Raw genomic sequence first — 21,181 nt, 5'->3', positions numbered from 1 at the left:
CCCTCAGTTTGAGCTGCACCTAAGATCCCCAGAGGGTGCACTGTGAGCCACATGTTCCCACCTATTTGGGGAACAGTTCCCAGGTACCTCCTCCCCACAACACACTTCGGGGAAGCTCCTAGTGTTACCCCACTTCCACAAGCAGAGCTCCAGCACTGGTGCCCGAGACCTCAGGCCAGCCTACCAACCAAATCCCCTAGCAGCATTCAACAGACATGCAGATCTTTAGAATGGTTTACCACACAGGCTGCTATGTGGCTATTGAAAGCGTTGCAGGCTGGTGCCTCTGGAAATGGCTTGAACCCTTGTCAATGATCCCATAGAGTCTGGCTTTGGAGATGCAGCCTCAGGACCTGTTAAAAGCCCTGGCAGCAGGCATGACTGGCACAGTCTGGCAGGCTCCTGCATCCCTCAGCTCTGGGAGTTCTCATGGGGAAAGGAGACCTGCAGAGGCCCAGCTCACTCTCCTTGGTTCCCCTCACTTGGGCCTCTGCACTACTGGTGCATGAGGAGCTGATTCTCTACAGAGCCACCTCGTCAACCCTTTAGAAGTCAGCGACTCTGGGAACAGCTATGGGGCCTCTCGCAAGACAAATGCCACCAGAGCTGCCATGTTTGTGGATCCTCTGGGCATGCCTGGATCCTGGTCCTTGACACCCCATTCCTCCCCACACCTCACTCCAGTTCAAATGCTGTTGATAGTCTTGAGGGTCCTAAAGAAATGCAGCACTAGCAGCTCCCAACTGGAACCCCACAGTAAGAGGCAAGAGAAGGAACAACAGGTCCAGCCAGGACTGTGGCTCATTAGCTCATGAACTAATGGACTCATTGGCTCTAGGCTCATGGGCTTGTTGACTCATTAGCTCATTGGCTCCTTAGCACCTGCAGCTCTCGACCTGTCCTTCCAGAGACTTGACTGAGGGGGTCTTATAGAATCCCTGCCAGGAGCCAGACCTCACTGTGCTGCCTTTCCCCCCACAGGTGGACAGTGACACCATCTGGAACGAGGTGCACTCGTCTGGTGCTGCCCGCCTGGCTGTGGGATGCGTCATCGAGCTCGTCTTCAAGGTGGCCACAGGAGAGTTGAAGGTCAGTGCACTGGGAGCTAGGAAGAGCATGCCTGGGCAGGTAGGCTCAGGTGGGCTTTGCAGCCCCTAATGCTGCCTGTCAGTGGAGAGAATGAAAAGCAGGAGGTCAGGTAGAGATGGGCAAAGGGGTGGGGGTTGCCATAGGGTATGTGGGGAGAAGGGCAGCTGCGTGGAACCAAGGGTTCCCCTCTTTACTCTTTCTGGGACACAGGGACATGGGAGGGACTTAGTGGGTGACCTTCAGTTCTGCCATGTTCACTTTCCTGGGTTGTTTGTTCCTTCTGGGGTGCCCAATACTAGTTCAGGGCACTGCTGTGCCATGATGTCTGGTTTCCAGAGTTAGAACACTTGGAAGTTAGTGTTCTGGGAACTGGATAAATATGAACCCCCATTCAGATACCTGTTCTGGGCTGTACCTGATCTGTACCTATACCTGTGCAGGTACCTGGTCTGGGAAGCCCGTGCCCTACCCATCTGTGACTCGGGTCCCCTTGATGTTTGGAGAGAAGGAGCTGAGCCTTCTGCTCTCAGACCATGCTGCTGGATCTTTCCAGTGGTATTACTGCAGTGCCCGGGGGCCCCTAGGCTCTTGTAGCCTAGGCTCCCAGAACCACTTAATCATGCCCATGTGCAGGAGTGATGCACCCCTGTCTGGTTTCCAATCTGCAAACCACACACACACCCCCTCCTGCAAGCTGTAGAGGTGTTACAGGATTTGTGGGGACTGGTTTCAGTAAGCCTCAGGGGCTCCATGGACAGGGATTCTGGGAGTTCTATGGGCAGAGGGTCTAGGGCTTCCTTAAACAGGGATTCTAGGGGTCCTATGTGTCTATAGGACTTCTAGGAGTCACATGGACAGACGATATGGAGGTTCCATGGACAGGGATTTTGGTGGTCCCATGTATGGGGTCCTGGGGAGCACCCAGTCCTACTGTCTATGAAATTGGGGTCCTCAGGTGGCTGCTTACAAAGGGACTCAAAGTCTATTGACAAGAACTTTCCTTTTTTTTTTTTTTTGGTTTTATTGTTGTTGCTGTTGTTTTCATTTTTTTGTGCTTTGTTTTTTTTATTGTAAGAATTTATTCAAGAGACAAAATTGATTAATATAATGAGGTAAACTAATATAATATAGTAACATAACATAACATACAATTAATATAATAATACATGTAAGTCAAAGAAAGTTTCTAATTAAAACACAAATTTTTTTTTCATAATGGCTTACGTATCTTTTACAGTATTATTTTAGGTACATATTAACATTGAATCAGGGGAATACCCATCACCAAATATGTCCTCCCCCCATCCCAGTTCCCTTTATACAACCATATGCTCCACCATCACCCCTCGGGCTGCTAGAGTAGGTGGACCCCTCTTTGTCTGGCTTACTATTAGTGATCATATATCTGTTTGGTCCTGGAACCCTCCCTTGTTTCCCCCTCTATTTAAGAGGCAGAGCTAGATAAATCGAGGTATGTGGTTTTGTTTGAAGGAAAGAAAAGCAATAGATTGGGGTACAAAATAAGAGAAAAAAAATAAGTCAAATACACTGAAAATGGGTGGAGTCCCTCTAGAGCCTTCCAACCTCAGTTTGAGAGAGGATGTGAAAAAGGTAATTGAAACACCACAACAATACAGAAAGAAATATCAAATTAAATAACCAGTGAGCACTACAGCAATAAAGACAAGCACCACACATTAGTCTCGGTTCTGAAATCAAATCATGCTCGAGTGCAAAAAGAAAGAGAAAGATAAGATAAAATAAAATAAAATAATATTGGAGATATCAACTTCAATCTCTACACCAAAATAAAGAAGTCAAAAAAGTCGATCAATTGATAAATAAATATGTGGAAAAATGATTGTTTTGTGCTTTTTTTTTTTTTCTTTTCTTTTCCCCCCTGCATAGACACAGTAACTATTGGGGATTTCTCCACCCCTGAAGTATACTGTCATAGGATTAACTATAGACTCCTTGCATGATCATTTACTCTCCCTTTGTTGCTTTCATGGTGTATGGAAGACTTTTGCTTTGTCTTGGATGGTAAAATCAGACCTCTGTATCTAGAGATCTTGGTGGCTGTGCAGCTCAAGGAATGGAGCTTAGTCTTTGTGGTTCTAGCAGTTATGCTTCTTCAGTGTCATTTTAATCCATCTTCTGTAGTTGGTGGTCTTGGTCATTATGTTGCTCCTAGGAAGGAGCCTGGGATAAAGTCTTTCATTATGTTTCCGGAAGACCTGTTCAGTTGCGGTTGTCTCAGTCAGACCTCTGGAATTTGAGATCTTGTTTGTTTATCAGACCAAAAGCTAGGCTAGAGCTTTTTGTTGCTATTGTTGTTGCTGTTGGTTCCTGGATGCATATTGTCCAGTCTTGGTTGCAACAACCAGTCATTTGTATATAGTGATCTTGGCTTTTGCACTGATCAAAGGGTGACATGTTTTCTGATTTTGTCTTATCGATAGCTGATGAGGAAGGACAACTTGCTCTTAGATCAAGTTGTTCCCATTTCCTCATTGTCAGGTTATCAATTTAGAACTGGCGCATGTTGGTGTCAGAGCTGCATTGTAAATGCCCTGGAGGGGATTTGGTTCTTGGAGCTATTGTGGAGAACTCTGTCTGGGATCCAGGAGTCAAGGCTGGACCGTCAGTGTCTAGTTCCCTGGAGCCTAAGTTGTTTCCACATGACATACATTCAGGGTGGGAGATGTCCCTGTGTTGTAAACAAGTATGAGTTTTTATCCCTAGTAGATAAGAGCTTGTTTTTATACGTACAATTTCCCCTTTGTTTAATATGTCTTTGCAGGAGGAAGTGGTGCTACATTATATTGCTGGTGGATTTGGGGGGTGGAGAGAAAAGAAAACAGACTCCCGACAAAAACTAAGAATATATATGCTCACACATATCTAAAGAAAAAAAAGTTTCTTAAAAAAAAAAAAAAAGATTAAATAATAGACGTAATTAAAGGGATAAAGTGGGGCCAGGAGAGATAGCATGAAGACCAGGCGTCTGTCCTTCCTGTAGAAGGACGTTGGCTCAGAACCCAGCATCTCATATGGTCTCCCGTGCCCACCAGGGACGTTCTCCAAGCATAGAGCCAGGAGCGACCCAAAAGAAGCAAAAACAAATCAAATAACAAAAAACTAAAAAAAAAAAAACCAAACAAAAGAAACTAACAAGAATAAAAAAGAAAAGAAAAAAGAAAAATTAACAAAGAAAAAGGGAGAACGTGATACAGGAGATCACTTTACATTTGGGGAGAAACAGGATAGGAAGTAGTGTTATATAGGTCTAAACTTATGATGAAAGTATAGGCTTCTCCACTGTCTTTTGAGATTTCCTTGTGAGGTGTGGGGTCCAGGCAGGGAGATCTTGGGTAGAGGACAAGAACTTTTCCTTTAACCACTGTGCCTCTACATTGGGGGCTCCTTGTTTCTTGCAGTGGGGAAAGACTCCTGCAGGGACATGGTCAAGGGTGACCAGCATGTTGGGGGCTAGAACCTTTTCCTCTCCCAGATTCCTGAGTTACACAGGCCCGGCCAGCAGTTGCTGGAAATGGATTCTCTTCTCATGTTGTCCTGGGGAGCCCACTGGCTGGGCCCGAGTGTCTGCCACCCGTCCCATGTCGCCATGTGTCATGAGTTGTAGACAGCTCCTGCCGCAAATTTCTTCTTCTAAATCTTCTTCCTCTCACCCCTCTCCTTGCCACTTTGTGGTGCGTGTAGAATGGCTTTGCTGTGGTCCGCCCCCCGGGACATCATGCTGAGGAGAGCACCCCCATGTAAGTAGCCACAGACCACTTCGTGGGGCCATCCTTGAGACATGGGCAGAGGGGCGTCCACTTGTCCCACACACCCTCCCATGACCTGTAGCTCCCACATGTCCTGTGTGTACATGTGGAGTGAATCTTAAGCCTTAGAGACACTTGTGAATTGGGCTAGTCAGGGCTGGAAAGAAGCCAAATTGTGGGGCATGTTAGTCTGAGGGGCTGGGGCATCTCAAAAGGGTGGAGCCAGAGGGTGGGGCCATGTCAGTCAGAAGGCAGAGCCTTGTCAGTCAGAGGAGAGAGGTCACATCAGTCAGATGGGCTTAGTCTTGTCAGAAGGGCACGCCTTGTCAGTCAGAGTGGAGCCAGTTAGCCATGTGGGAGAGATAGTGCAAGAGGGGGCGCTGCATGCCAGAGTATCAGGGTTATGTCAGGGTGTGTTTTACTGGCCTAGCGTTGCTGCCATACTTCCTCACATGTTCTGGAACCTTCAAGGCCAGACCCTGACTTGCTGGAGGTTCTCTTGATGAACCCCAGAACCAAGGCTGCTGCTACTTGAAGCCCCTTGGGTATTGGGGAAAACTATGGCAGTCCCCACTCCAGAACTGCTGGGGGCCCCATGACCATGCAGTTTTTCTTGCTCTGCTTGGGGATATCAGTGTCCTCTCTGGGGTGACCAGATCCCCCTACACAAACTTCAGAATGTGGAAAGCAGCTGCAACAAGTACTCTGTGTCTTATGGACCAAGGGTCCCTAAGAGGTCAGCAAGTCCTGTGCAGTTCTAGGGAACCCCACAGGGTTCCTCCTAAATTCTCAGGAAGGACACACTAGCCAGAGCCCTCTGAGGTGCTTCTGGAGGTTCTCCAGATCCTTCTGTGGCCAGTGTGTGACCTGCTGCTGACCCCATGTCTATCCTCCCAACGCTCCCTTAGGGGCTTCTGCTACTTCAACTCTGTGGCCATTGCAGCCAAGCTCCTCCAGCAGCGGCTGAGTGTGAGCAAGACACTCATCGTGGACTGGGTACGTGGGCCAGAATGTGGGCTGGGCATGGACTGGGACATGGGCCAGGAGACACAGGTTGGGATGTGGGCGTGGCTTTTGCCACTGGCTCTGACAGGTAAGCAACTGCTCTCTCCATTGTCAGTGATGCTGAGTCACGCTCCCTGGGGCCTGGGGCCTGCAGTGGCTGAAAAGAAAGTTGGGGAGTGAGGCTGAGGCTTTGCATCCTCAGACAATGGGACACTCACAGTCTTGCTGGGACAGTCCAAGCTGCTTTGGGCACCATCCTCATCTTCCCACACAGGCATTCCCCCATCCCAATGAGGCATCCCAGGGTGCCTCAGTGTCACCTCTGTCTGAGCCCCCAACCTGGAAGCGTGCCACACCTGCCTCATTGAGCCAATTCCCCTGTCCTCCAGGATGTGCACCATGGTAATGGCACCCAGCAGGCCTTTTACAGTGACCCCAGTGTGCTGTATGTGTCTCTGCACCGCTATGATGACGGCAACTTCTTCCCAGGCAGTGGCGCACCTGATGAGGTGATTTGGGCCCTGAGGAGGTGGGTGGGGATGTGGCATGGTCCTGAGGAGGTACTGTGACTAGGAGGGCTGTGACTAGGGTGCTGAGGACGTGGGCAGGGCTGTGACTTGGGTGCTGGGGTGGAAGGGGGGCCTAGGCTAGAGCCAGATTAGGCAGTGGAAGCTTAGGGTATGAGAGAAGGGACCTACTTCAAGCCTCCTGCTTGGTCCAGTTTTATACACCTATGACAGTTTCAGCAACTTGATAATGACCTGGCACTTCCCATCTGACAGTGGTGCCTCTGGTCAAAGTGAGGGCTGTGTAGAGGTCCTGAGGCTCTGACCTCTGGAGATCTTTCTGGGTCTCTGTCTTGGGATCTATCCTTCAAGGATCTGTCCTAAGGATCTATTCTCTGGGAATCTGTCCTGGGGCTCTGATATGGGAATCTGGCCTAGAGCTCTGTCCTCTGGGAATCTGTCCTGGGGATCTGTCCCCTGGGGTTTCTTAGGTTCTATCCTAGGTATTTGTCCTGGGACTTTGTCCTATGGATCTGTCATAGGGTTCTGTTCTGGGGATCTGACCTGGGGCTCTGTCCTCTGGGGATTTCTTGGGGATCTGTCTAGGGATTCTCTGGGGATCTCTCCTCCGGGAATCTGTCCTTGGAATCCATTTTGGGGCTCGTTCCTGGGAATCTGCCCTACAGGAATCTGACCTGAGGCTCTGTCTTCTGGGCTTTGACTTGGGGTTCTGTTCTGATGCAGGCTCTGATCTGGGCCCTGCCCATTGTTTGCTTCCTAGAACAAATGTCTAATCTGTTACAACTGTGCACCCCCAGGTACACTCCCCACCCCATGATAGCACATAGGAGGGTCACAGACTTCTGCAGAGTCCTCCCTCCTTATACAAATGAGCCTTCAGTTCCCGAAAGGGACCCTCAAATTCCTCATTCCCCCAGGGCCCCTGAGTATGGTCAGCCCAAACCTGCTGAGATGAAACCCTGGTGCACCTGCCGCTTCCTGTAGCCACAGGATGTGACAACCCCTGCAATGCAAAGCTTGCCCTACAGGTCTTATGAGGCCTCTGCTGAGACTGTATCCACTTATCTGCCCACAGGTTGGCACAGGGCCAGGTGTGGGCTTCAACGTGAACATGGCCTTTACTGGGGGCCTGGATCCCCCCATGGGCGATGCTGAGTACCTGGCGGCCTTCAGGTGAGTGCCCCTTATTCTCTACTGTCCTTCGGCTCTCATTCCTGCTACACTGGCCTTGTCCTTGGGCTCAGTCAGAGCATAGGAAGGGACTGCAAAAGAGGGAAACAGGCTGCAAGTGGAGGCTGCTGGTGCCTGCAGACTCCAGGGGTGTCAGAGTGGCTATATCTAACCCTGGAGGCATGTTTTTTTTTTTTGTTTGTTTTTTTATCCTGGAGTATTACTTCTTCACCCTGGCCCAGCTCCTGCCTCTTCCTGGGGAGATGCCGCCAGTCTCTCAGGAGGGTCAGGTGGTCATTTCACAGGGTTTGGCACTGAGTGAGGGGATTCCTGCTCTCAGGGCAGACACCTGTCCCCACATGTCCCAGACCTATCAGTCTTCACCTTCTTTGTACAGATTTGGGATCAGCAGAGTGCATGCAGGTATCTGGGCACTGGGCTGGGCATGCTGGCATGGACCGTGTGTGCAGGAGCTAGGAGGGCAATGCTGGGCCACTTGCCCATATGTCAGCACTATGTGCATGCATTCAGCACCCGGGGGCCCTGCCACATAAATTAGGTGTCAGGAAGTTTTATGACAGATGTCTTTCCCTCAACTTGGCCCCAGGAAACGTGACCCTGCAGAGTGTCAGAGTTCAGCACCCCCCAAGGCTGCTTGTTTCAGCCCCAATTTTAGCCCAGGACCCCTCTCTTTTGTCTTGTGCATCTTCCATTTCACTGAAAGTGGTATCCCTTTGAGAACTTGTGTCTGTTAAGAGGACAGACACCCTAGAACAGGGGCAGCTGCAGATAGCGGGGTAGGGACCCCTCTGTTCTGCGTTCTGGTGTGACTCCAGGCTACGAGGTGTCTAGCCCCAGCAAGAAGGCTCTTTGTAGGCCCTGCCTGACCCTAGGAGGAACCTGCATTTTACGCATTCTGCTCTGGTTTCATCTGCTGCCAAGTATGCAAGTGATGAGACCTTATCACATGAGCTTTGAGAACTACAGGTACTTTTACAACTACAGAACTTTCAGAACTTTTAGGGCTACAGGAATCTCCTTTGAAAGGGAAAATTATTTCAGGCATTTTTTTAAAGTTTCATTTCAATGTAAATTTGTGCTTTGAAGTTTACAATTTATGGCTCCCTGGGCATCACCGAGGAGGAAGAAGGTTCGAATCCCCTTCTCTGTTCCTCCCACCAGGGCCTGAGGGACAATGCATGCCTCAAGCAGTGCCTCGTTATTCCCAGCCCTGCCAGGTTTCATTTCAGGAGATCAAGCCACAGATGAGGAAGAGATAAGAAATGGCTCTAATGAAAGCCAGAGCCCCTACTTCTTCCAGATCAGAAAAGTGCAGGGAGGGCCCTTAATTCAAACCAGTCCCAGGCCAGACAGGCTTTGAAGTCAGAAGAGGGCCGGGAGCTGGTCTTTGGGGTGGTGGGCACACACGGTCTTGCTCTCGTCCCCCACTGTGACAGTGCCCTCATCTGGGCAGTTTTGCATTCTGACCCATCGTGGGAATGGGAGCATGCCTGTTTCCGTTATCCCCCGAAAGTGGTTTTTGGGGACTCTGTGAACACCCTTCTCTCTGGTATGGGCATTCTGGAAGCTGCATTTGTGGGTGGGAAATGGGGGATCTGGAATCTGCAGCTTGTGGGGTCTGTGATGCTGCCCTCAGAGGATCCTTGAGTACAGGCCCCAACAGACGGGGCCTTCCCTCCAGAGAGGATGCTTTCAGGACAGGCCTGCATGGGTTCCTGACACCCATCCATCTGGCTCTTTGTTCCCAGGGATTCAGAGTATTGGGCAAGTGGGGAGCTTTGCATTAGTGCAGGAGGACAGCAGGGTCCATGTGCCACCAGCCATAAGCTCCTGGGTGAGAGCAGAGCTCGGGCCATTTTAGCTTTGTCCTATGGGGCTCCTTTTCCTCAATTCACTTACTGGTTGGGCAAGCACTCCAGCACCTAGTCTGCGTCCTGAGGAGGGAGACTCTGGGGTCCTAGTGCTGTCAGAATACATGACCATTTGTGACCTGACCAACTCATGGGACACCCCTCGCTGTCCTGTGTGCAGTGGCCACATACAGCAGTGGCAGGAAGGAACAAACAGTTGAGGGCCCTACATGGTGCCATGCACCTTGGACAGGAGGCCACGGGGACCTGCATGTGGAGGCTGTTCTCGGGCATAGGGGGAGCTAGAGTAGGATACTGCAGCCCTAAACCCTGTGTTAGAAGAGACTGGCTGGGCCCCCAGGAGGCCTCATGAGCCGATGGCCAGGACAGACCAGAAGAGGCAGGTGCCCATGAGAGTGGCTGCATGGAGCAGGTCAGAGAACATTCTAGAAAAGGGGAGCCTGCAGACACTTGTTCTTGCCTTAGGATCACAGTGGCTCAGATGATCACATCTGTGCAGGTAACCTGGTGCTGACTAGCAGATTACCAGGTGCCTCCTAACTCACTTGGCAGTCCGGATGCCGGCAGGGACCTGACCTCTTCCATGCCCAGCCTGTGGGCGTGTGGGGGACTGAGCCCCCTGTATTCACGGTGAATGCCCCGCCCCCTGCACGCAAGAATAGGCCTGTCAGTGGGGACCCTGGCTCTCCCAGTGCGGTAGGGATCTGAGCCTGGAGGGGTGGTCTCACTCGGGGTGAAGCCAACTTCCAGGGAGGCTGAGGAAAACAGGACCCAGCCTGCCCAGATTCCCAGAGACACTATAGAGAATGTTCACATGTGCTTTCTCTAATGAAAGCTCTGAAACACAGGGACTGGGGGCAGGTTTCACCAGCCTGGGTCCCCTGGGGCACATAGCAGGGTGGGCAGGTCACGTGTCTGGGGAGAGACCTGGCAAGGCAACTGGGCATCATACTTCCCATAAGGGAGCAGGGTGAGGGGATGTGGCCTGAGGCGTGTCCAGGTCAGGTCCACTCTCTCATGGTACGGGTTCCATGTCTCCTCCTGGCTTGCTCTTCCTGCGGCCTGGGATTCATGTTCTAGCCAGGCCCATCTCTCTATGGCCTGGGTTCTATGTCCCAGCCAGACCTGGCTTCCTATCCAGACTCATCCTTCTATCCCACAGGACTGTGGTGATGCCCATCGCCAGCGAGTTTGCCCCAGACGTGGTCCTAGTATCATCTGGCTTTGATGCCGTGGAAGGTCACCCCACACCATTGGGAGGCTACAACCTATCAGCCAGATGTGAGTGAGGCCTGTGGGGTGCCTGGAGCATACCCATACCCATACCCACACTTGAGGCAGCAGCATTGGAAACCAGGGGGGGCCCTCCAGCCTGTCCCGGGAGCCAAAACAGGGCAGGTGCCTGGTGAGCTGCACCATGGCCAGTTTGTGCTGCTACTCTGCATACTCCCCAGCATATACCAGGCTATTCCCTGGGGTCCCTGTCACTCCTGAGAGGAATGTGGGCCCCAGGGGATGGTCAGTAGAAGCCACATGGTGGGAGGCCTCCTAAAGGGCACCGTATGTGCACCTACCTGCCTTCAGGTGTGCACAGGTGATGTGTGTGCCCATGAGTGCACATTTGCATGTGTGCCAGTTCACCAACTAACCAGAGCCCTGTCTTCTGGATAGAAGGGGTCCCTGCCCTTGTGGCAGATAAAGCTGTGGTAGCCAGCTGCCCTTAACTCAAGAGTGGGGTATGGTTCCCCCCCATTTCCTGAGATCTCCCCACCCCCTGACAAGATGATCTGCTGCATTCTAGAATGAAAACCTGGAAACCATCATTCCTACTCTCCGACACATCAAAAGAACCCTAGGGAGAGACTCGGGGGAATTTATTACCATCCAGCCTGGCTCCCATTACACGCTGTAGCCTGGCTCCCTGGGGCTTGGATCCCTCTGCCGTCACCTCTCACCTCTTCGTTCCGACAGGTTTTGGGTACCTCACGCGGCAGCTGATGGGCTTGGCTGGTGGCCGCATAGTGCTGGCCCTAGAGGGTGGACATGATCTCACAGCCATCTGCGACGCCTCAGAAGCATGTGTGTCAGCTCTGCTGGGGAACGAGGTAGGAGGCTGGGGGTGGGGTGCTCTTTTTTTCCAGCCTAGCAGCCTGTTCTTAGGACCACAATGGATCCTAAGAAGCCACCCACCAGTGGCTACCTAGCTCTCTCCACTCCTGTTCCCCTTCTCAGGGGAAGTTCCTGGTGTGTCAGGCTACCTGTGGCCCCACTATTGTTCTCAGAGGACCAAGTTAAGATCCTAAAATGGTCGGCACTGAGACATCAGGGATACTGGAGGATAGGTGCACAGTATGGTGTGGGGCTCAGTGCTCCCTCTATCCACCCAGTGCTGAATACACAGAAAGCTGGGTCCCTCCCTTTCTCGTGCTCTCTGTAGAGAAGTGCAGTCACCCATGGGGATACTCCCAGGTCCAATTACAGCTAGACCTCTGAGTGCTGAGACCCCACTATACCCCTTCGCCAGCAATGCTGGCTCCAACTACAGAACCATCAGCTCAGGAAATGAAACATGGACTCACACTGCAAGAAAGTGTATCTTGGTGTGCCCAGTCCTCAAATTCTGATAGAAGGGCCCAGAGTTCTGATAGAGGAGGGACTTCGAGTTTTGATAAAGAATATCCAAGTTTTGTTAGAGGGGGAGCCCTGAGTTCTGATAGAAGAAGGACCCTGAATTCTGATAGAGGAGGCCCCAAGTTCGTTTTTTGGGGGGGCCACACCCAGAGGTGCTCAGGGATTACTCCTGGCTCTGTGCTCAGAAATCGCACCTGGCAGGCTCAGGATCATAGGAGATACTGGAGATTGAACCCACATCCGTCTGTCCTGGGTCTGCCGTGTGCAAGGCAAACACTCTACCACTGTGTTATCACTCCAGCCCCAGGCCCCAAGTTCTGATAGAGGATGCCCTGTGTTCTGATAGAAGTAGTGAGTTCTTATAGGAGGAGGTCCCACTGTTCTGATAGAGGGGTTCCGAGTTTTGATAGAAGGGTCCCAAGTTCTGATACAAGAAGGGCCTGAGATCAGATAGAGGAGGCCCTTGAGTTCTAATAGAAGGGTCCCGAGTTAGGAGAGAAGAGGACCTTGAATTCTGATAGAAGGGGCCCTGTCTTATAGAGGAAGTCCTTATAGAAAATGGGTCCTGAGTTCAGCAGAGGAGGAGTCTTGAGTTTTGGTAGAAGAAAGACCCGAGTTCTGATAAAAGAGGGTTTCCGAGTTCTGTTAGGAGATGCCCAGTGTTACCAAAATAGGGCCTTACGTTATGATAGAAGAGGCCTCAAGTTACGACAGAAAAGGCCCAAGTTCTGATAGAGGAAGAGCCAAAGCTCTCATAAAAGGTTTCTGAGTTCTGCGAGAAGGAGGTAACGGTTTTTGATAGAAGGGCCCAGGTTCTAATAGAGGAGGCCCTGACTTCTGATAGTGGAGAGCCAAGTTTTGATAGAGGTGAGACCCTGAGTTCTGAAAAAGGAGGTTTTGATAGAGGAGTTTTTGAGATATGATCCAATTGGGCCTCCCAAGGTATGGTAGAAGATGGGCCCTGAGTACTGATGGAGGCAGGCCCTGAATTTTGATAGAGTGTCCCTATTTCTGATACAGGAGGCCCCAAATAGCGCCCCCTACCCCTAGGGCAGCACCTGGTGTGGATCAGAGGTAGGTCACAGTGTGGGGGTGGAGCATGGTGTGGGATGGACAGGGGAACAGGCCATGTCGACCAGCAGTACCATGCCTGCTGCCCTTGAAGTCGTGAGAACCTTGGCTGCTGTTTCATCCTTGATTGGGGGCATAGAGCTGTGGTGAGCGGTGGGTCCCCCACTCAGGCCTCCCTTCCCCACTCAATTCACTCCAGCCAACCTCCAATGTGCCACCTCCTGCCCCACCTGGAGCAGAGCATTGAGGCCTCGGGGGATTCTTGGAACTCCGGAGCAGGTTGCTGCTCAGAGCTCTCAACTGGCTGCTCCTCCACTTACCCACCTGCACTTCTCAGTGCACGTGATGGGCCTGCCTGGCTTCTCCTGCCTTCTGGCTCGGTGGGACTGAGTGTCTTGACCGTCAGGCTGAGCCCAGGGTCCCGTTCCAGGACTAAACTCCACATGCAGTTCCAGGGTTGAGTCCACTAATCCAGGGCTGAGGCCAAGTTTGTTTGATGACAGGCTACTGTGCAGTCCCTGTTTGAAGTTCCGGCCTTGTGCCTGAATCTCAGGTTCGCACTGGCCTCCTTATGATCTGCATCTTCCTCCTGCACTTGGAACTCCCCCATGCACAGGTGACTGTACCCTGCTCCACAGCCACCAGTCTGCACCAGCAGAGGGGGTGGGGAAGGATGTACCACCTCGACTCAGCCTGTCTCAGCTAGGCCTCTCCTTTCTAACCCTCATTCCCCCTTGGTGCTGACCCCCGTCCTCCTCTCTGACCTTGACCAATTACTGCCTGTTCCAGACCCCTGTGGCAATGCCCCCTGGCCTGTGTCTGACCCAACCCCAAGAAATAGTGCCCAGGGGCTGGAGAGATAGCATGGAGGTAAGGCGTTTGCCTTTCATGCAGAAGGACGGTGGTTCAAATCCTGGCATCCCATATGGTCCCCCGTGCCTGCAAGGGGCGATTTCTGAGCATGGAGCCAGAAATAACCCCTGAGCGCTGCTGGGTGTGACCCAAAAAACAAAAAAAAAAAAAAAAAAAGGAAATAGTCCCCAGGACTCCCAGCCCCACATGTCCCTTCCAGGGCTGGGAATAGCCACTGGACATTGGTGGTCACTTGTCCTATATTCAGGATATGGTGGACCAAAGAGGAGGTGACTCTAGCTCCAAATGCTGTGCCCTGTGTGGACATTGTCAGTGCCTGGCAGTTTTGCACCTCTCCCTGTCCCCACAACATTTGGCTGCCAGGAGAGGCCTCAGAGAGTCTGTGGGCCAGAATGGCTATGACAGTGTTAGCTCCTCCCAGAACCCGGCTGGGGGCTCCCCTAGCCCTGGATCCAGCCCCTTAGCCCTGCCCTGGCAAAAGGAAGCCCACAACTGGCTGCTCTCTGGGTATCCTCTGCTGTACAGATAGACTCTTCACACTGGGAGGACCAGCCTGTCTGTGTTCTAGTGACCATTGGGTTTCTCAGATCTTTCCATCCCAGTGCCCACAGCCCATCTATGCTCTGCTTCCATGCCTCCCTAGGTTTCATGCCACATTCTGGGGTCTTTCTTTCCTTGGCACCCTTGCTTGCCACCTCTGGGCTGGGCGACTGGAATTTATGATTCTGCATTTCTCAGAACTTTTACTTGTCATGACCCCACCTGCCTGCCTAGCTTCCATCATGGTTTTCTCAGTGCTGGCACTAAGTTTGCACCCTCCACGCTGCCAGCCTGTGCCCTCCACCCCAGGACCACCAGCTCCCCTTCTGCGCCTGCGCAGCCCACCAAGCCTTCTGCTCAGATGAGCTGAGTTCTCTTTCAGAACAGCTTCGGTGAAAGCTCAGTGGCCACGAGTGATTTCTTAGGGAGCTGGGACATTTGATTAGAGCCCTGGAGGTCAGGATAGTGTGGGGGTTGGACCCCTTCATCAGCCCAGGTTTCTATGCCTGCGGACTCAGAGTTGTGTCTTGGCTTCCCACTGCCCCTGTGTGTCCCTTTGCCAATTCCTGCATCCCCAAAGCTCTGGGGAAACTTAAAACAAACTGGAGGACTTGTACCCAGGGCTACTCTCAGTCCTGCAGCTTATGAGGGTATCAGCAGGCACAGAGTCCCTGAAATACGAAGGCCAAGGCAGGCATGTTTTCCTGCCCCCAATGGGGAGCCCCAGCATCAGTACACTTGCCTCTTGGTGCCAACTGTTTGCAGATGCTCCAGTCAGAAACAGTTTTGTGGGTCACACCTGTGACCCACCCTTGACAACCCCTGTGCAAGAGTCAGGCTGCACTTAGGGTTATACTGCCCAGGCAGGTCTGGCCGCCTCCTTTGTGTCGTGCACCCATCCCATCCCTCTGGTTAAGTGCTGCATCCCGCCTGCCTCCATCTGCCTGTCAGCCCTTATACTGCCGTAGTCAGCCACCCACATGCCTGATCATCCCCAAGAAAAGCCCATAGGAAAACAGGAGTCTATTGCTAGAATTTTCTGAAGTAGTCTCAGACTCAGCAGTGCTCCTCACCCACGCCTGGTGATGGTGTGTGCGTGCAGTCAACCCTGGTACTCACTTCACCCCGCCTCACCCCGTCTCACCCCAGCTCAACCCGCTCACCCCGCCTCACCCCGCCTCACTCTTCTTCATTCCATCTCAGCCTGTTCAGTCCCCCACCTGTCTCATTCTCTTCACCCCTACCCACTTCATCTCCCACTCTTCCCTCTGTCCCTCCCCACTTTCGGCTCAGTCTGCTGCGTGTCTCGCTGCAGCTCGATCCACTCCCGGAAAAGGTCCTGGAGCAGCGGCCCAACGCCAACGCCGTTCGATCCATGGAGAAGGTCATCGGCATCCACAGTGAGTGGGGCGCTGGGAGGTGCCATTCACCTGGTGCTCAGGATTTGTAGGCAGGGAACAGCAGGTGGCCCCCCAAGAGCCTGAGGAAGTATTGGGGGACTTCTGGGGGGGGACTGGGGGTGTGGTGGAAGCTTTCCTGGGCCTGGCACTCTCCTGAGCCCCCCTGCCCCCTAGGCCAGTACTGGCGCTCCCTGCAGCGTCTCTCCTCCACGGCGGGCTACACACTGCTTGAGGCGCAGAAGTGCGAGAACGAGGAGGCCGAGACGGTGACGGCCATGGCATCGTTGTCCGTGGGCGTGACGTCTGCTGAGAAGCGGTGAGTTGTCCCGGCCTCGCCCTGCCACCCTGGGGTGTTGGCGGACATGGGCCTGAGCCTTGTTCTCCGCAGGATGGACGAGGAGCCCATGGAGCAGGAGCCACCCTTGTAGCCTGCAGCCTCAGCCAGTCTCGTGTCTGTCTGTCTTGAAGCTCAGCCAAGAAGACGCGGCCCTGCGTTCGGCCGGCCCTGATGGGAAGCGGCTCAGGGAGCCCCTTCTGCCGTCCAGCCCTTGGGGCCCCAGATGGACACCGCCCCAGGATGAGTGGACACACGGACTCGGGGAAGCAGTGCCCCAGTTCCCAGGCTGTGGGGTTAGAAGCCCACGACAGCTTGGCTTGTGTGTCTTCTGCTTGGGTTGACACCGGAAAACTCGACCCAAGCCCCGATATCACAAACCCACTTGATCCAACTGGTGCTGGACGTTTGCTCCTACCCACGTCTCTGTGTGGACCCTCGACGCGGCTTGTAGCTTCTTTTCTTGCGAAGACGGCGTTGGCTCTGTCCTCTGCAGTAGACCTGGCTGTGGGCACAGGGTGAGCAACGGTAGGGATTGCCCTGCAGAAAGACTGGGCGGAAATGGGGGTGCCACGGGCACCCCAGAAGCCATGGGGAGATGCGAGTTTGTGCCTTTCTTTTATTGCTCGGATGGACGTGGGGCTGGGTTTTCTGAAGTCTGAGGAACGATGCCTTAAAGAAAAATCAGCGGTAGGAATGGGGGACGGGGGGGCCAACCCCCAGTTCTGCCTTCTTGCTGTTTGGGGGAACAGAGGTGGCTCTAGCCAAGTGGCAGATACCATGGGGGCATTCAGGTCACCCCATTTTCAACAAATCCAAAGTGTTCTTTTTCCCCCGTCAGCTGACGCCCACTGGTGTGGTGAAGCATGTCCAGACACACTCAGTGTCGTCGACCGGAATGCTTTTTATGAAAAGCAAGTAGCATGAAGTATTGCTTAAATTTTAGGTATAAATAAATATATATATGTATAATATAGATTCCAATGTATTCCAAGCTAAGAAACTTGATTCTTATGAAATCTTGATAAAATATTTATAATGCATTTATAGAAAAAGTATATATATATAAATATATATATCTAATAAATGCAGATGGCAAAGGTCCCCGATGAACGAATGACTTGTGGATTCGATACAAAGGTGCTTTGGGAAAGGGGCCTTATGTGGGCTCGAACCCGTGGGGCCCAGGTCAAAGAGCTTTCAGAGCCTCCCACCCCGGGATCTGTGCTCAGATTTGAATTATTTCCTCACGGCCCTTCCCACTCCGAGCCTCATGCACAATATGTTACTGAGTTTTTCTAGCCACGAGTCTCCATCTGCTGTTGGTTTTTTGTATGACTTTTTCACAAAGGGCCACGGTCCGCATTATTTTGTGAGTTTCACATTTGTTCTCTCCGCCAAGCGGTTTTTCTGGGTGGAACCTTGTCGTGCCCTCTTTTCTTCTGAATTCTCACTTGGATACTTGGTTTTTTACTTTCATCTGTGTTTTTGATTACCCTGGTTGTCGTTCTGTTTTGTACAGTGACCCGTTCCGCGCGGGGAGTGTGGCTGCAGGGCCCCTGACCCCCACCACCACCGCTGGTGCTTTCGGGTCTTGTGTTCAAATTTCACTGGCCATACTGTTGTGGGGAGAATTTTGACGAGTTTTCCAAAGACCTTTTTCACACACCAGTGAGGCGTGGGGCTGTCCCAGTTTCCCACAGTGATTCCCCTGCCCCCCTTTAGCCTGGCCCCTGGGTGCAGCTTGCAGCACCCCGGAAAGGGAGCCCCGATTTTGTGGCACCCACCAGCCAGGTAGACCCTGAGCAGGCCCGCCCGCCTTTGCTGTTCCAAGGGCCACTGACTCTTTTTCTTGCTTCCTTGTTTTCTATCACAGGAAGCCCCTGACTGCCTCCCCTCAGGCACGACTGGCCTTGGGGCCCACAGGGCTGTCACTTTGGTGACAGGCATTTTGAACCCCATGCATGCAGCTCTGGGGTGTCCCAGAAAGGCCTGGACTTGCCCTATATTCTTCTCCTTCCTGGCCACATGCTCTGAACCCCAGGCACCACTTCCAGAGTCCTTTTTTAGGGGCTCCCCACACCCACATCTGCATGGCTCCAGGAGGGGGGCCAGCCTAGCCATCTGGTGGCCCCTTGAGCTTCGGGCAGTGGAGGCCTGGTTGTGTGGCCTTTGCACTGAGTACATGCTGGGCTGGGTCTGACGCGTCCCCTGTCCCCTCTCGGCATGTGGTCCTGGCTTCTCTGGTGGCAGGTGGGCATCAAGGCAGCACTTTATTCCCTTTGCAGCAATCCCTGCGGTGACCCAGCAGGAGGCCGGCCTGGCACCTGCCAGTGTTTCTGATTTTCCTGTTTTCTTTCCTGGAGAGTCGCGCTGTGGTGCTTGCAGGGGCGCCCGCTGCAGCCAGCACGTGCTCTTCCCTGCCCTGCCGTGCTCACTCCGTTCTTTTTTGAACGCAGAGAACCTGGACCTCTGTGTTTTCGGGCGTTGATACACATAGAAATCTCTATATAAATACACACGAATCTATTTTTTTAAGTTTCCTACTCCTGAAGTTGCATGGGCGACCACGCATGTCTCTCTATCTAGACAGTTTTGCACGCCTCTCTCGGCAGCTCGGGAAAGAATAAATGCCTTTTGTCCCCTTCTCCCGACATTTGCAGACGCAAAAGGTGGAGATTTTTTTCTGTAAAGCAAAACGCTGGGGAAGGAGCGAATGGGAGGGGGAGCGTTTGTGTCTTTACTGAATTTAACTCTTGAGAAATTGTACTTTTTATTGTAAGGAAAATAAAAAGGACTACTTAAAACATTTGTCCTATTAAGAAAAAAAGTTTATCTAGCTTTTGTGACTACGATCATAGTTTATTGTATTTCTGTGGAACCCGTGCTTGTGGGGGCTCTGGGGGCTCCATGCCAGACAAGTGTCATTGTTTGTCACCCTCACAGTGCTGTGACCCGGATTCCACGCCCCACCCCCAGCCCCCTGGGCCACGCTGACTTTCTCTTTTTCAGCCACGGGGTGGGCCAGGATTCACTCTGCCTCTCAGCAGGCAGTCTGCGGTACCGCGGTTTAAAAAGCAGACTTTTCACTGAACGAAACCATTTCCTCCTTGTAATGAAGCAAGCTGGTGCCCAGCCCAGCCCTTGTTGTCTCTGACCTGATTAAAAGTCTCCTATTGAAAGAAAAAGCTGCTGACGTTGTGTGTGTCTCCGGCCCGTGTGCTGCATGGGGAGGGGCACCTTGCCCACAGACATCCCCAGTCTCTGCAAGGATGGCCCCTGTACTGTCCGTAATGTCTGCCCACTGCAAGGCCTCATGTGAGTGCTTGTCCCTGAGGTCCCAGGTTACCTGTTCTCCCTACCCCAGCTTCTTTAGAATCGTGGACTAGCCACCACCCATCCCCAGGACAGTGACAGGGAGACCCCCACTTGAGCCCACAGAGCTAAATTGTGTGACTTCATCCCCAAATGCTGAGCTGAAATGATCTGGGCACCCCACAATAATACCCCTCCTCTCACTGAAGACCCTTCCTTTGCCAGGTACCCAGATCCTGGAGCATATGGATTCACTTGGGGGTATCAAGACTGGCTGGGCCAACTCATGACAACTTTGGGAATACTGGATGATGGAGTGGGGTGGAGGGCTCCCCTCTACTGACCTTATCCTTTCTCAGCCACACCCCAAGGCCCCAGTGTACCCCAAACTCCATCCTGTTTCATGGAAGCTAGACCTGCCCCCTGTGGTGACAGCCTTAGATCCCAGTAGCTGCTCTCCTGCACCCCAGTGCCTTTCCCGCTCTCCCAACAGGTTCCCGCACCCCTCAGAGTTACCTTTCAGCTGAAAATCGTGTCCAGCTCTGATAGTTTTCCCCTATGGAGCTGAATTGTGGTGACGCAGAGGACTTGCTTCCCAGCACACGACCCCACAGGGATTAGGGGGTATTGTGTTAGAAGGTATTGGATTGGAGTGTTGGATTAGGAGTGTCAGTGTCAAATTAGGGGTTGGGGGATTTGGGCATTAGAGAGTGTTGGAATGGAGGTATTGGATTAAGAATTGTTTGGATTAAGGGTCTGTTCTATTAGTTTGTTGGATTAGAAGTAGGAGTTGTTCCCGGTATCAATGCCATCAGTCATTGGGGCCAGCCTATGGGGTGACCCAGGATGTGGGGTGCAGCCGGGTGGGACAAGCTGCCACATGTGTTTGTGGGCATTGCTCACTACCAGGACCCCTCCTTCTTGACTGTGGCCCCTCTGACCCAGATCCATGGTGGGACTCCCAGAGCAGCACCTTCTGACAGGACAGGAAAAGATAGAATAGGCAGGATTCTCCAGTCCTGAATCTGCAGAAGGGGCTGGGTGAGCCGATATGGAAGAGTATGAGGACATGCAGAGGACCGGAAAGCAGGAGACAAGGAGGAGTCACAGAGGAGTCACAGAGCCTCGCAGCTGCCCACTTGGACTTGGACTCAACTTTGACTCTGCAAATTGGACTGCAGTTTGGGGTTCAGGCTCCAGAGTTCCAATACTTGGGCCACAGCTCCGGGTGCTCACGTGTTTGGGGTCACCACTGGGCGTCCTCTCTCCACATCTTGCCCTTGCCCTGGGCCTTGCACCCAGTGCCCAGTTCTCTGGGGGCATGGTGGGGGCAGGCAGATGCCCTGGGGACACCCTGCGGAGCTGCTGCCATCTGGTGCTGGAGTGCAGAACTTCAGCTACACAGTCCCTTGCACTCTGACCTGTGATCCTGGCGCTGCCCTCACTTCGAAGGAACTAGAGGTGGCTGTGTTTTCACTGCCAGTTGATGGGCCCTCCCATCCCCCATCATGAACCCCTGGATTCTAGGTGCCAGGATCCAAACCCC

General features: G+C 52.6%; 1 protein-coding gene across 3 annotated transcripts in view; it reads left to right on the top strand.

The window, feature by feature from the left end:
• HDAC4 (histone deacetylase 4) overlaps positions 1-19,508 on the top strand; it is a 95,696-nt gene extending 76,188 nt beyond the window's left edge. For all 3 annotated transcript variants that reach the window (XM_049782541.1, XM_049782542.1, XM_049782540.1), the window contains exons 18-27: positions 982-1,089; positions 4,813-4,868; positions 5,786-5,873; positions 6,272-6,391; positions 7,485-7,582; positions 10,634-10,752; positions 11,443-11,576; positions 15,902-15,986; positions 16,161-16,302; positions 16,375-19,508. In XM_049782541.1, the coding sequence (XP_049638498.1) occupies positions 982-1,089; positions 4,813-4,868; positions 5,786-5,873; positions 6,272-6,391; positions 7,485-7,582; positions 10,634-10,752; positions 11,443-11,576; positions 15,902-15,986; positions 16,161-16,302; positions 16,375-16,414 (990 nt within the window). In that variant the 3' untranslated portion in view covers positions 16,415-19,508. The remainder of the gene's footprint in view (positions 1-981; positions 1,090-4,812; positions 4,869-5,785; positions 5,874-6,271; positions 6,392-7,484; positions 7,583-10,633; positions 10,753-11,442; positions 11,577-15,901; positions 15,987-16,160; positions 16,303-16,374) is intronic.
• Positions 19,509-21,181: the final 1,673 nt, after the last annotated feature.

Source organism: Suncus etruscus, chromosome 10, assembly GCF_024139225.1.
Source record: "Suncus etruscus isolate mSunEtr1 chromosome 10, mSunEtr1.pri.cur, whole genome shotgun sequence".
NCBI lineage: Eukaryota > Metazoa > Chordata > Mammalia > Eulipotyphla > Soricidae > Suncus > Suncus etruscus.
The sequence above is the reverse complement of the archived record's forward strand: the minus strand, read 5'-3'. Positions and strand labels throughout refer to the sequence as shown.